Consider the following 16,600-nt stretch of genomic DNA (forward strand, 5'->3'; position numbering starts at 1 on the left):
CGAGGATTATAAACAAAACAGCTTTTTATACAAAACGAAATATTTTATAATGTTATTCTGTTATGGCTGCAGGTGCATATAATACCTTTCAGGTGTTTTTGCACCCCTAACGCTTGTAAAATATTTTTTTTACTGTGAATGTTTTGATAATATAGAACAATAGGATTTTACGACCCCGGTCATTAGCGAAATGTAATAAACAGTAACTTGTATGATAGTAACTTCTAGGACTTCATTTGTACATGATGATTGTGGAAAGTGTTGTTGAGATATAAAAATAAGATATAGAATTAAATTTACCTATAAGATGTAAGTAAATATGAATGATTATTATTATTATCAACTAGTAACAAACTTGGACTTGTCCCTACTGTATATAATCTTTCATTCTTATGAAGTATCTTTTTCAAGGCCAAGTTTAATGGTCACCACATTAATGGTCAAAACTGGCAGATAGGTTTATATTGAAAACGTTAACGTGAAATAGACCTTAGCAGCCTTGTTTCATAGCTCAAGTTAATCCATTCATGTATAGCCATCCAGACAGAACCAAAAATTAAAATTGGTGTTATTGAATTTGGGACCTTAAATTAAGGTCATTTAAGTTCATTTTAATCTGATGTTACTGTGTTTTGACGGTCTAATTCTACGAAATTTGATAAAATGTTTCACTGCGGGTTTCAGCAGGTAGGTAATTATGCTCTGAGTCTCGTTATGTATTGTACGAGTTTTTACAACGTTGATAGAATGGTATTGGACCTTAACAGCCTTGTTTTAAAGCTCAATTTCGTCCATACATCTACAGCCAGTGGGGTGAACGGAAACATTGAAACCGGTTGAACGGCAAAATTGAAATCAGTGATTGATAGATACTGAATATTTGACCTTAAATCAAGGGACTTTAGGTCCATTTTAATCTTGACGTTATTATGTTTTGAAGGTCGAATTTTGTTAGACTTAAAATCTCATACTACGCGCATAAGTTGTAAAAGGATACTTGATAGCCTATTATAAATAGATATAAGCCATGTTATGGCTGCAGGTGTATTGAAATAAATATAATCCTTATCAGCTGTTTTTGCAACACCTAACAATAGCATTTTACAACCCCGATAAATATCGAAATGAAATAAAAAGAAACTTTGATAGATAACTAGAGGATGCCCGCGACTTCATCCGCGTGTATTTAGGTTTTTAAAGATCCCGTGGGAACTGTTTGATTTTCTGAGATAAAAAGTTGCCTATGTCAATTGCAGGGATGCAAGCTACCTCAGAACCAAATTTCACACAAATCGATTTAGCGCATGGGTTTTTAGGAATCCCGTGGGAACTCTTTGATTTTCCGGGATAAAAAGTAGCCTATGTCCGTCCACGGGATATAAGCTAATCCTGTACCAAATTTCATCAGAATCGGTTTGTTCGGCCGTGAAAAGGTAGCAGACAGACAGACAGACACACGTTCGCATTTATAATATTAGTATGGATTAGTATGGAAGTATGGATTTCGGTGCTAAGTAATTTAGGCATAACCGAACCAGAAAGTAAAATCGGTGATATTGAATTTGTGACCTTAAATCAAGGACATTTAAGTCCATTTTAATCTGAAGTAAACCCCTATACACACACATACGTAAAACACGCAGGTTGTAAAAGATACCTGATATCATGATTGTAAAGAGATGAATCTAAACTAAAAACAATAGGCATTAGCTATTTCTTGTTAGGTAAGTGTACAAAGCAATAAAAGTATTTAAACTATTGATTGTAAATAATATTCAAATCATTTTAATCAGTAACTAGGGAACACTTTTCACTGTTTACTATTTAATGCCAAGTGGCATCAGTGTGGATTAAAAAAGTAAATAAAACAACATTTTACTTGTAAAAATAATTTTACGTACATGCAATCTTAACACATGTGAACATGAACTTAGCAAAGTCGAATGCAGTCGATTCTGATGTTATATGTAAATACTGCAGTAAAGTACGTAGATTAAAATGCAGAAGTGATGCGATACTGATTAATCTGCACTGTGGCGATTCGCAACCGGTTCAGGGGCGTCTAAGAGAGATGCCGATACAATGTGTATCGCCATCTCTAGATTTGAAATTATGGCTGGTATACCTAGAGGCCTTAAACGACCCTTCCGAGTTCGGTTAGGTAAAACGGCCGTTTTAGGGCTGCAAACCTTGGTTAGGTGCTGGTGAACAGTAAAAATCACTTAATCAGCCGGTTTTCTAATAATCAGCTATTTTAAAAGTCGGCGAACTCCACCCTAGCCACTAATTTCAACTTTGTCATCAAAAACCTTCTCAAAGAATCATTGCATTGACACTCGACGATCAAAACCAGATCGTATTGATTCCATTTTTCTTAAAACACAAAATATATCGCAATAGCTCTACTTTCTCAACTGATACGCGCATCTACCTACGGAATCGCCATAGCATTGGACGTAGACCCATGCAGGATCACCCCGATACGACGCATTCACGCATGCAATCGCCGCACTGCCTGGTTTCCACGAAACCACCAAAAAGCAAGCTATTCGATCACACGAAAATCTCATAGTCCTTTCTAGCCATCAATGCTTCTAGCTCAACTTTACACAAGAGCCATCAATGATTCTTTGTTAATTTAGGGCTATGCTACCATTATCAAATCAATAATGTTTATTTCTCCGATTGCCCCTTGATTGAACAAATCTAAAAACTTTATTACTCTGATTTCTCCTTGATTTAAACTAAATCAACATTTTAATTTCTCTTTATGATTTCAACTTAATTAAATTAACACCAATAGAGAATTCATCAAGCTTTTTTTATAGCTCAGAATGAATTATTGCAAACTTCCAAACACTTTCTAAACAAAGCATTCTAAACACAGAACAACAGAAAAACATTTGTTGGTACAAACGTTCATTTGTTTAGATTGTTCGGCACAGTAGGTACCTAGCAACAGGTACGTACGTAGTGATTCGTGAACTTGTTTAATTTACAAAAGAAAACACTTCAATCAGTTACTAACCGAATATGAGAGCAAGTTTACATTAGGTACATACATTCATAACATCGCGTCGGTGACTATAATATCAAGTGTTTAAGAGTCACACCGCTAAGCTCTATGTTTTTGTTAGAAAGAGACTCTTTGTTTGTATTAACGATAAACATCGGCACCTTTTGTAATTAGCTCTACGCTATTCAAATAACATCAGTAGGTATAGGGTACTGATTCTGATGGCAACCAAATTCCGGAGCATTCGCAACTTCTTCCCACCAGTGCCGTGTAATAAGAAAAGTATGTTGTGGTACTATACTAGGATAGGATAGAACACAAAACACGTTTTTTAGAAGATAATAAAAACAGGATAGACAAACATAATTCAATTCAAAACTGTCAAGACCCCGCCACTACAGGCACCAGTTCCAGTACAGTATCTTTTGCAGAGCAGTACCAAAATTCAGAGTCTTTAATTTAAAATTCACTCTTAGCCCTTTCTCAGCAATATTAAAAAAGGAAAAGATCCAAACACTCAAAACTTAGTTTACAGAAAGACACTAGAATCGACACCATTGAACCAAGTCAGTTTATTTTAGAGAAATACATCAGATTCATCAGAATCGACACCATCAAGGTAAGTCGACATAAAGATTTACGCAATGGTAACGGAACCCTTTTTTTTCGGCATCAACTTAAAGCAACCACTTGTAAACATTGCCTCGTAACTTAACACTTAAAGACGGCGACGTTTTGTTACGGTGCGGTCACATTAAGGTAGTAGCTAGTAAGGTCGTCAATGCTTATTTAATTGGGACCAAAATCGTCCAACGCCAAACGGCACTGCGACCGCCGCCGTACACTGTTCGCGGTTACATCCACGTTCAAAGGGAAACACTACTGAACATCGCGCTGCTGGCCGCTAATGTGGCCGGGACATTAATACAGCTCTTATTCACAACTTCACTGCGTAATATTATTTCTTTACTCGTAGATACAAACATTATACTCTTTGAAATAAAATCTCTGTCTTACTTTCAATAAAAAAATCAATTCAATTAATACTCGGTACTGAATATTTTCGCTTTTTCAAAACCCATTAACCAAATTCTAATAAGAATAGGCTTGACACAATAAAAACATCTTTCTAATAAGCCATAATCTCGTTTCACAGAAAATATTCAACACCAATCAAATAACATGGATAGATCACACCTGATTAGCAGATCTCTGGCAGGAGTACACTGGTCCTGGTTCCACTTCACGTACGAATACACGCAAATGTTCGTTCTATGTCCATAATTTCTTTCATCGCAAGTCTTCAAAATTATGACTTGCAAAATTTCGCGCATTTTCACTTAATTGCACTCGCGACGGATCCCACTTCTGATGTCGGAGCGAGCGGCTCACGATCGTCATCAAGAAGGCTAGGTTCTAGCTTAGTTCGTCTATCTTTTGTGGGCAAAGGAAACGCGCGAGACAAATACAATAACTAGGTGTAATGAAATCACTAAAGAGTCTTATTTAACGATATCGTTCACTGATCACCAGTCACTACGTTCTTAATCAAATGGCCACGCTATAATCTGCGTTTAGAAGTCTTTGTCAAGATTTCATTAAGTTTAATTAATAGAGCGAATAACGAGTCCCCGCGGGTCGCGCTCATTCGGTATAGAGGTCAGAATTTGACTGCGAGCTTCATGCTCTCAGCTTATAATGTAAGCTTTCCCATTAGATAAACAAACCGACCCCAGGCCACGTTCGATGGCATGGTAACCACGTCACCGTCGCTCATAATGAAAACAATGATCTCTTTGTACTTTGCTTCGCGACAAGTTGAACACGCTAACATAAGCAAAAGCATTCCCATAAATTGGGCAAGGTGCTATCTGATATCAGCCGCCAGCGCCGCGCGCCGACATACATATATTGATTTTAGATAGATAGATAGAAAACTTTGGGTACATTCAGTCGGTAATTCAGTAGTTATAAGGCTGTGTCAAACGGACTGACGGACGGACAGGTGCAATTCCACTCAAGTAGACTTAGAGATCTCGTTTCGCTGGTCAAATACCGGATGTCACCAGAACGTTAGCAAAAACGAAGACAGGTGATAATACTGATGATTACTGATAAATTACCATTAAAAACTACGAAAAAAATTTAAAAATCCTGTATTTTTTAAAAGTTCACTATATATTTCAAATCAAACATCTGACTGACGCTAGTGGTCAACGAACCGTTCCGTAAATAGGTCATTTGAAGTAAATGCCGCGTCATAGGTGGGGCACTGACCCGAGTTTTGCACGCTTTACCACGCTATGCAATGCGGGTTTGAAAAATACCAAATCATTAGAACTACAAGATAAGGCAAATGGTTATTGGTATTGGATTGTGCTAAGATAGTAACGCTGGTAACGCTAAGTTTTTGCTAGGGTTCTGGTTACACCCTATACAGGGAGTTTGATAATTATTATTATTATTATTATACTATATATAGCTCAATTACCACTCACTCACTCACTCACTCATTGACATAATTGTTCTCCTAGAAAGAGAAGGAAAATGATATAGTGATGTAGGGGAGATGTGGTCGGATTCGCGAACCCTCTGGGGAAAAATTATGACATTTCAGAAAAACAAGATGGCGGCCGATGTGATTTTTGCAGCTCCGTTGTTTTCCAACCGATTTTGTTGAGTTTTGCAAACTTTGAAGAAAGTAGTAAATGATTAATAAAAAAAGTAGAAAAAATTGGAAAAACAAGATGGCGGCCGAGCCGTAGCGTCTTCAAAATTTTGATTTTTCGACCCCGAACCGCGGTGCCACAGATCCGAAACGGGGTAATCGAGGATAATTATTTTTTCTGGTTTCGCCCACGATTATCCTGTATTTTGACAGAACGAGAGTGGTTTTTAAAAATTCAAGATGGCGACTGTCATGGCGGCCGTTTTGTTCGAGGTACGAAAAAACGCAATTTTAAAAGTTAAATATCTCAATGTTAGCAACATCGGAGCGATTCGGTTTCTATCAAGCCGTTGTACGTACACGCTCGAGGTATAGATTGGAGGAAAAAAATTACCCCATTTTTCGGGAAATTTCGAGATTTTCGGGAAATTGTAAAAAATCGAAATACGCACTTTTAGCAAAATTCGAGTATGAGTGATTACGTGTTTTGCTCGTACAAATGACATTTGGGTATTTTTGTCACCGGAGACTGGCAACACTGGAATTTATCAAAGTAAAAGTGATTTTTGACACGGTCTTTTTCACGGTATCCCCTTTCGCGTGGGTGCGAGCGAGAGGAAAGATTGAAACGTCATCAGGACCGGTATATCCTGTAGTTAATAGGAAAAATATGAAACCGTGTAAAATCTTTCTGTGAAACGAGCTGGCGGCCATTTTGTATTTTTTTTAATTTTTCGAAATTTCGATCACGTTTTTGAGGCAGTTGGCAACATTTTGGAAAGTCAATATGTATGAATCGATTGTGTATCTCGGCTGGCAGTATGGAGATATGCAACCGGTGTTGCCACTTTTGGGGAGATTTTCGAGATTTTTAACTAAGAAACTCTTGTAAAATTTTGTATGAAAAATTTTTTTTTCACTGATGGTGTCGTATAGAAAACAAAAACTTAGTAAGCCAAAATTATGGAGAGAGCTGATGATTGAGGATATCGGAGACGGGTGAAGGGCCCGCTTAAGGTATTGAAGATAGGTGGGGGGTGCTCGAGCAAATGTCATTCATGACGTCATCCAATTGCCAAAAAGCTGAAAAAAATTTCAAAATGGCGAAAAAAAGATGGCCGCCATACAAATTTCGCCGGCGTCCAGCTCGGAGGGTATAAAAGATGGAGGTGCGGTTTCTTGGCAAAAGAGGATTAGGATTCAAAGGTTTACTCGATAAATAGAAAAAAAATTCAAAATGGCGGAATTTAATTTTCCATACATTTTGTATGGCGAATATTGAATGCCTCATTCTCCTAGAAAGAGACAAGAAACGATACGATGATGTTTGGAAGATATGTTTGGGTGCGGGATGGGAGTCGGGAAAAATTATGACATTTCAATAAAACAAGATGGCGGCCTATATGATTTTTGTAACTCTTTTGTTTTCCAACCGATTTCGCTCAAACTCACAATCTTTGAAGAATGTAGTAAATGATTAATAGAAAAAGTGGAAAATTTTGAAAAACAAGATGGCCGCCGTAAAAATTTCGTCGGTGTCTATCTCGGAGGCTATAAAAGATGCAAGAGTGGTTTCTTGGCAAAAGATGATCAGGGTCCGAAGGTCTACTCGGTGGAACAAACTCTGCATGCTCGCGGACCACTTTAGTGGTCCGCGCACCCACGCACCCTACTAAATTATTATCCTAATCTACAAAAAATAATATGGATGTCGTTTTCAGGGTTTTCCAGGGTGCTGATTTTGATAATGACATTTATTTTGAAATCCAAGATGGCGGACTTACATTTTCTACAAAAAAATAGAAATGCCTGTCATTTTATGGGTTTTTTCGGGGTGAATATCTTAATAAATCAATTTGGTTTTATATAATAAAGTTAACGTTACCACGTCACGCGAGCTGCTTTAGCAGCTCGCGCACCGAGCGAAACACTAGTTATACTATATATAGCTCGATTACCACTGACTGACTCACTCACTCATTGACATAATTGTTCTCCTAGAAAGAGAAGGAAAATGATATAGTGATGTAGGGGAGATGTGTTCGGATTCGGGAACCCTCTGGGGAAAAATTATGACTTTTCGGAAAAACAATATGGCGGCCGACATGATTTTTGCAGCTCCGTTGTTTTCCAACCGATTTCGTTGAATTTTGCAATCTTTGAAGAAAATAGTAAACGATTAATGGGAAATGTCGAAAAAATTGAAAAAACAAGATGGCGGCCGAACCGTAGCGTTTTGAAAATTTTGATTTTTCGACCCCGAACCGCGGCGCCACAGATCCTAAACGCGAAATCGAAAATAATAATTTTTTTCTTGTTTTGCTCACAATGATCCTGAATTTTGACAGAACGGGAGTGATTTTTAAAAATTCAAGATGGCTGCTGTCATGGCGGCCGTTAAGTTAGAGGTACGAAAAAACGTAATTTTAAAAGTTAAATATCTCAAAGTTGGCAACATCGGAGCGATTCGGCTTCTATGAAGCGATTGTACGTATAGGCTCGAGGTATAGATCGGTGGGAAAAAATTACCCCATTTTTAGGGAAATTTCAAGATTTTCGGGAAATTGTAAAAAATCGAAATAAGGACTTTGTGCAAAATCCGAGTATGAGCGATTAAGTGTTTTGATTGTACAAATGACATTTGGGTATTTTTGTCGCCGGAGACTGGCAACACTGGAATTTATCAAAGAAAAAGTGATTTTCGACATGGTCTTTTTTCAGGGACGATCATTTCGCGTGGGTGCGAGCGAGATGAGAGATTGAAACGTCATCGGGAGCGGTATATCCTGTAGTTAATGGGAAAGTTGTATAACGATGTAATTTATTTCTGCAAAACGAGTTGGCGGCCATTTTGTAATTTTTTGAATTTTTCGAAATTTTGATCACGTTTTTGAGGCAGTTGGCAACATTTTGGAAAGTCAATATGTATGACTCGATTGTGTATCTCGGCTGGCAGTATGGAGATATGCAACCGGTGTTGCCACTTTTGGGGAGATTTTCGAGATTTTCAACTAAGAAACTCCTGTAAAATTTTGTATGAAAAATTTTTTTTCCACTGATGGTGTCGTATAGAAAATAAAAACTTAGTAAGCGAAAATTATGGAGAGAGCTGATGATTGAGGAAATCGGAGACGGGTGAAGGGCCCGCTTAAGGTATTGAAGATAGGTGGGGGGTGCTCGAGCAAATGTCATTCATGACGTCATCCAACTGCCAAAAAGCTGAAAAAAAATTCAAAATGGCGAAGAAAAGATGGCCGCCATACATATTTCGCCGGTGTCCAGCTCGGAGGGTATAAAAGATGGAAGTGAGGTTTCTTGGCAAGAGATGATTAGGATCCGAAGGTCTACTCGATGAATAGAAAAAAAATTCAAAATGGCGGAATTTATTTTTCCATACATTTTGTATGGCGATTATGAATGTCTCATTCTCCTAGAAAGAGACAGAAAACGATACATTGATGTATGGGAGATATGTTCGGATGCGCAATATGAGTAGGGAAAAATTATGACATTTCAGAAAAACAAGATGGCGGCCTATATGATTTTTGCAACTCTTTTGTTTTCCAACCGATTTCGTTGAAACTCGCAATCTTTGAAGAATGTAGTAAACGATTAATAGGAAAAGTGGAAAATTTTGGAAAAACAAGATGGCCGCCGTACAAATTTCGTCGGTGTCTATCTCGGAGGCTATAAAAGATGGAAGAGTGGTTTCTTGGCAAAAGATGATCAGGGTCCGAAGGTCTACTCGGTGGAACAAACTCTGCATGCTCGCGGACCACTTTAGTGGTCCGCGCACCCACGCACCCTACTTTATTAACCTCAACTACCCCGTTTTTACAAAAAATGATATGGATGTCGTTTTCAGAGTTTTCCAGGTTACTCATTTTGATAACGACATTTATTTTGAAATCCAAGATGGCGGACATGCATTTTTTAAGAAAAAAATCGATATGGGTGACGTTTTATTGTGTTTTCGCGGTTAATTTTGTATCTTAATAAATACTATCGTTTTAATACTTGTCAACCCAACCACGTCACGCGAGCTGCTTTAGCAGCTCGCGCACCGAGCAAAACACTAGTTATTATACTATATATAGCTCGATTACCACTCACTGACTCACTGACTCACTCATTGACATAATTGTTCTCCTAGAAAGAGACGGAAAATGATATAATGATGTAGGGGAGTTGTGTTTGGATTCGGGAACCCTCTGGGGAAAAATTATGACATTTCAGAAAAACAAGATGGCGGCCGATGTGATTTTTGCACCTCCGTTGTTTTCCAACCGATTTCGTTGAATTTTGCAAACTTTGAAGAAAGTAGTAAACGGTTAATAGAAAATGTAGAAAAAATTGGAAAAACAAGATGGCGGCCGAGCCGCAGCATTTTGAAAATTTTGATTTTTCGACCCCGAACCGCGGCGCCACAGATCCGAGACGGGGTAGTCGAGGATAATTATTTTTTCGTGTTTCGCCCACGATTATCCTGCATTTTGACAGAATGGGAGTGATTTTTAAAAATTCAAGATGGCGGCTGTCATGGCGGCCGTTAAGTTAGACGTACAAAAAATCGCAATTTTAAAATTCAAATATCTCAAAGTTGGCAACATCGGAGCGATTCGGCTTCTATGAAGCGATTGTACGTATGAACTTGAGATATAGATTGGTGGGGAAAAATTACCCCATTTTTCGGGAAATTTCAAGATTTTTGCGAAAATGTAAAAAATCGAAATACGCACTTTTAGCAAAATCCGAGTATGAGTGATTACGTGTTTTGCTCGTACAAATGACATTTGGGTATTTTTGTCACCGGAGACTGGCAACACTGGAATTTATCAAAGTAAAAGTGATTTTCGACACGGTCTTTTTCACGGTATCCCCTTTCGCGTGGGTGCGAGCGAGAGGAAAGATTGAAACGTCATCGGGCGCGGTATATCCTGTAGTTAATAGGAAAATTATGAAACCGTGTAAAATCTTTCTGTGAAACGAGTTGGCGGCCATTTTGTATTTTTTTTAATTTTTCGAAATTTTGATCACGTTTTTGAGGCAGTTGGCAACATTTTGGAAAGTCGACATGTATGAATCGATTGTGTGACTCAACCGGCAGTATCGAAATATGTAAACAGTGTTGCCACATTTGGGGAGATTTTCGAGATTTTCCCCAAAAACTCCTCCTGTAAAATTTTGTATGAAATTATTTTTTTTCACTGATGGTTTCGTATAGAAAACAAAAAAAAAATCGAGGAAAAATTTGGAAATAGCTGATGATCGAGGATGTCGGAGACGGGTGAAGGGTCCGCTCAAGGTATTGAAGATAGGTAGGGGGTGCTCGACCAAATGTCATTCATGACGTCATCCAATTGCCAAAAAGCTGAAAAAAAATTCAAAATGGCGAAGAAAAGATGGCCGCCATACAAATTTCGCCGGCGTCCAGCTCGGAGGGTATAAAAGATGGAGGTGCGGTTTCTTGGCAAAAGGTGATCAGGATCCGAAGGTCTACTCGATGAATAGAAAAAAAATTCAAAATGGCGGATTTTTTTTTCCCATACATTTTGTATGGCGAATATTGAATGTCTCATTCTCCTAGAAAGAGACGGAAAACGATACGATAATGTAGGGGAGATGTGTTCGGGTGGGCGAGGCGAGTAGGGAAAAATTATGACATTTCAGAAAAACAAGATGGCGGCCTATATGATTTTTGTGACTCTTTTGTTTTCCACCCGATTTCATTGAAACTCGCAATCTTTGAAGAACGTAGTAAACGATTAATAGAAAAAGTGGAAAATTTTGGAAAAACAAGATGGCCGCCGTACAAATTTCGTCGGTGTCTATCTCGGAGGCTATAAAAGATGGAAGAGTGGTTTCTTCGCAAAAGATGATCAGGGTCCGGAGGTCTACTCAATGGAACAAACTCTGCATGCTCGCGGACCACTTTAGTGGTCCGCGCACCCACGCACCCTACTTTATTAACGTCAACTACCCCGTTTTTACAAAAAATGATATGGATGTCGTTTTCAGAGTTTTCCAGGTTACTCATTTTGATAACGACATTTATTTTGAAATCCAAGATGGCGGACATGCATTTTTTAAGAAAAAAATCGATATGGGTGACGTTTTATTGTGTTTTCGCGGTTAATTTTGTATCTTAATAAATACTATCGTTTTAATACTTGTCAACCCAACCACGTCACGCGAGCTGCTTTAGCAGCTCGCGCACCGAGCAAAACACTAGTTATACTATATATAGCTCGATTACCACTGACTCATTGACATAATTGTTCTCCTAGAAAGAGACGGAAAATGATATAGTGATGAAGGGGAGTTGTGTTCGGATGGGGGATTCGACTGGGGAAAAATTATGACATTTCAGAAAAACAAGATGGCGGGTTAGTATATAAAGACGACACGTACCCATGCTACTTTGATCTGATAAATACAATGCTGAAGTAAAATGACGAAATAAAATTATAAAAAATTCCATACAATTTTTTTTTGTGACCAAGTTTTCATGGCCCTAATGTGCCCTAACTCACTGAGATCGTTGGCCTCGGCCTATCTAAAGAACGACGATCCAACGATCTCAGTGAGTTAGGGCACGTCAGGGTCATGAAAACTTTGACATAATTTTTTTTTTAATTTTGTATGGAAATTTTTATAATTTTATTTCGTCATTATACTTCAGCATTGTATTTATCAGATCAAAGTAGCATGGGCACGTGTCGTCATTATATACGAATTACCAAACACCCTGTAGAGGTTCCCTCCACCGTCGTCCATAGCTCCATCATTTCATTTCTTTTTTTTCTCTTTTAGGGTTCCGTACCTCAAAAGGAAAAATGGAACCCTTATAGGATCACGTTGTTGTCTGTCTGTCTGTCTGTCAAGAAATAGGATACTTCCCGTTGACCTAGAATCATGAAATTTGGCAAGTAGGTAGGTCTTATAGCGCAAGCACAGGAATAAATCTGGAAAACCCCGAATTTGTGGTATACACCATTAAAAAAAATTAAAATGTGTTTTAATTATCAAAGTAAGATAACTATACCAAGTGGGGTATCATATGAAAGGGCTTTACCTGTATATTCTAAAACAGATTTTTATTTATTTTTATGTACATATAATAGTTTTTGATTTATCCAGCTACGCCGAGGATAAGGACGAGTCGGTGATAGAAGCCGACGTGGAGTACCTTCGCCTCACGCGCAAGGTCATCAACGACGAGATCACCAAGTTCGAGGACCTCAAGTGGCTGGTGAGCTGGTTCAACAACCGCTCCGAGCTGGTGCAGGAGCACATGTGCAACACGAGATATTATGCCGTTGGTGAGGATTTTTCTAACTACGGGTGCTCCTTTTCTGTCCTTTCTTGCTTGATCCTTTCTCTCCAACCTTGATGTGGTACCTGACGAATTGCTCGTAAACAGAAGAGTGACAGAGACAAGTTCGAGGACCTCAAGTGGCTGGTGAGCTGGTTCAACAACCGCTCCGAGCTGGTGCAGGAGCACATGTGCAACACGAGATATTATGCCGTTGGTGAGGATTTTTCTAACTACGGGTGCTCCTTTTCTGTCCTTTCTTGCTTGATCCTTTCTCTCCAACCTTGATGTGGTACCTGACGAATTGCTCGTAAACAGAAGAGTGACAGAGACAAGTTCGAGGACCTCAAGTGGCTGGTGAGCTGGTTCAACAACCGCTCCGAGCTGGTGCAGGAGCACATGTGCAACACGAGATATTATGCCGTTGGTGAGGATTTTTCTAACTACGGGTGCTCCTTTTCTGTCCTTTCTTGCTTGATCCTTTCTCTCCAACCTTGATGTGGTACCTGACGAATTGCTCGTAAACAGAAGAGTGACAGAGACAAGTTCGAGGACCTCAAGTGGCTGGTGAGCTGGTTCAACAACCGCTCCGAGCTGGTGCAGGAGCACATGTGCAACACGAGATATTATGCCGTTGGTGAGGATTTTTCTAACTACGGGTGCTCCTTTTCTGTCCTTTCTTGCTTGATCCTTTCTCTCCAACCTTGATGTGGTACCTGACGAATTGCTCGTAAACAGAAGAGTGACAGAGACAAGTTCGAGGACCTCAAGTGGCTGGTGAGCTGGTTCAACAACCGCTCCGAGCTGGTGCAGGAGCACATGTGCAACACGAGATATTATGCCGTTGGTGAGGATTTTTCTAACTACGGGTGCTCCTTTTCTGTCCTTTCTTGCTTGATCCTTTCTCTCCAACCTTGATGTGGTACCTGACGAATTGCTCGTAAACAGAATAGTGACAGAGACAAGTTCGAGGACATCAAGTGGCTGGTGAGCTGGTTCAACAACCGCTCCGAGCTGGTGCAAGAGCACCTGTGCAACACGAGATATTATGCTGTTGGTGAGGATTTTTCCTTTCTCTCGTGCCTTGATGAGATTCCTGACGAATTGCTCGTAAACAGAAGAGCTCGTAAAACGGACGGATGGACGGACGGACGGCCGGACGGACGGACGGACGGACAGACAGACAGACAGACAACAAAGTGATCCTATAAGGGTTCTATTTTTCCTTTTGAGATACGGATCCCTAAAAATCTTGGAACTTTCCAGGTATACCACCAACGATGTTCACGCACAGTGAGGAGTACATGAAGCGGATGTGCTTGTTCGACAACGTGTACATCGACCATATCCCCTACGTGGTGGGGGAGGACGGCTCGCTGCTGGCCGCCGTGGCGCCGCCCGTGCTGCACTGCGACGCCGCCACCTGCACCTCCGTGCCCTTCATCGACAGGTACGCATCCCCTACGTGGTGGGGGAGGACGGCTCGCTGCTGGCCGCCGTGGCGCCGCCCGTGCTGCACTGCGACGCCGCCACCTGCACCTCCGTGCCCTTCATCGACAGGTACGCATCCCCTACGTGGTGGGGGAGGACGGCTCGCTGCTGGCCGCCGTGGCGCCGCCCGTGCTGCACTGCGACGCCGCCACCTGCACCTCCGTGCCCTTCATCGACAGGTACGCATCCCCTACGTGGTGGGGGAGGACGGCTCGCTGCTGGCCGCCGTGGCGCCGCCCGTGCTGCACTGCGACGCCGCCACCTGCACCTCCGTGCCCTTCATCGACAGGTACGCTCGCCCTCAGAATTCGGATGATGCCCATGTCAATAAGACAAGTGTAAATTAAACACCCCCGACAAGTGAAGGTTACAGTAACTAGAAAAGAGTTGATAACTTTCAAAAGGCTGAACCGATTTTCTTGGATTATAGCTAAGAACACTCTCCATTAAGCCACCTTTGTGCAAGCAAGCTTCCTTTCCCCGCTTTATCCACTGTGGATAATATATACACCCGTGCGCCCATGCTCGGAGTGCATAAAACTGGCGGGGAAATAAAATTTGTATCCTTTCCTCGGGGAGAAAATGTCTCGGCCCATGCTAGGGGGGCTGAAGGCTACATAGACTACTTTTTATCCCGGAAAAGCAGAGTTCTCACGGCATTTTTAACAAACTAAATCCACGCGATCGAAGTCTAAATAAAGCTGTTCGTCCACAGTATAATGTTCGACGAGCGCCTGCAGCGCACCAACGTGCGCACGGTGACTAGGTGTCAGGCGAGCTGTCGTGCGCACTGCCGCAATGATCCAGACTGTCTCAAGCGCTGCTCGGACAGGTGTCTGCGCGCTGACTAGACAGGGAAGAGGGAATTATTGTTTCTCTCTCACGTTAATAAGAAAATACGTCAAATAAAATGTTGCTATTAATAAAAATGGCTTTTATTTTAATGTATCAGCTGACCGCGCGGTTAATCCCTCCGTCAATGTTATTCGCACGGTGACTAGGTGTCAGGCGAGCTGTCGCGCGCACTGCCGCAACGATCCAGACTGTCTCAAGCACTGCTCGGACAGGTGTCTGCGCGCTGACTAGACAGGGAAGAGGGAATTATTGTTTCTCTCTCACGTTAATAAGAAAATACGTCAAATAAAATGTTGCTATTAATAAAAATGGCTTTTATTTTAATGTATCAGCTGACCGCGCGGTTAATCCCTCCGTCAATGTTATTCGCACGGTGACTAGGTGTCAGGCGAGCTGTCGCGCGCACTGCCGCAACGATCCAGACTGTCTCAAGCACTGCTCGGACAGGTGTCTGCGCGCTGACTAGACAGGGAAGAGGGAATTATTGTTTCTCTCTCACGTTAATAAGAAAATACGTCAAATAAAATGTTGCTATTAATAAAAATGGCTTTTATTTTAATGTATCAGCTGACCGCGCGGTTAATCCCTCCGTCAATGTTATTCGCACGGTGACTAGGTGTCAGGCGAGCTGTCGCGCGCACTGCCGCAACGATCCAGACTGTCTCAAGCACTGCTCGGACAGGTGTCTGCGCGCTGACTAGACAGGGAAGAGGGAATTATTATTTCTCTCTCACGTTAATAAGAAAATACGTCAAATAAAATGTTGCTATTAATAAAAATGGCTTTTATTTTAATGTATCAGCTGACCGCGCGGTTAATCCCTCCGTCAATGTTATTCGCACGGTGACTAGGTGTCAGGCGAGCTGTCGCGCGCACTGCCGCAACGATCCAGACTGTCTCAAGCACTGCTCGGACAGGTATCTGCGCACTGACTATTAACAAAAGAGTAGTCACACTAATATTATAAAGGTGAAAGTTTTTATGTGTGTGTGTGTGTGTGTGTGTGTGTGTTTGTTACTCCTTCACGCAAAAACTACTGGACGGATTTGGCTGAAATTTGGAATGGAGATAGATAATATCCTGGATTAGCACATAGGCTACTTTTTGTCCCGGAAAATCAAAGAGTTCCCGCGGGATTTTGAAAAACCTAAATCCACGCGGGCGAAGTCGCGGGCATCGGCTAGTGTCAAATAAAACAAAATGGAGTTATTGAAAGTTTACTTTTTTATTCTATTCAGATACAAGTTAGCACTTG

The 16,600-nt window shown here is 40.8% G+C and overlaps 1 protein-coding gene across 1 annotated transcript in view; it reads left to right on the forward strand.

Annotated features, from left to right (window-relative positions):
- LOC123878565 overlaps window positions 1-15,405 on the forward strand; it is a 30,270-nt gene extending 14,865 nt beyond the window's left edge. Inside the window, exons 8-10 of the mRNA XM_045925837.1 lie at window positions 12,825-13,006; window positions 14,266-14,449; window positions 15,206-15,405. Coding sequence (XP_045781793.1) covers window positions 12,825-13,006; window positions 14,266-14,449; window positions 15,206-15,341 — 502 coding nt within the window. The 3' untranslated portion in view covers window positions 15,342-15,405. The remainder of the gene's footprint in view (window positions 1-12,824; window positions 13,007-14,265; window positions 14,450-15,205) is intronic.
- Window positions 15,406-16,600: the final 1,195 nt, after the last annotated feature.

This window comes from Maniola jurtina, chromosome 26 (assembly GCF_905333055.1).
Source record: "Maniola jurtina chromosome 26, ilManJurt1.1, whole genome shotgun sequence".
Classification (NCBI taxonomy): Eukaryota; Metazoa; Arthropoda; class Insecta; order Lepidoptera; family Nymphalidae; genus Maniola; species Maniola jurtina.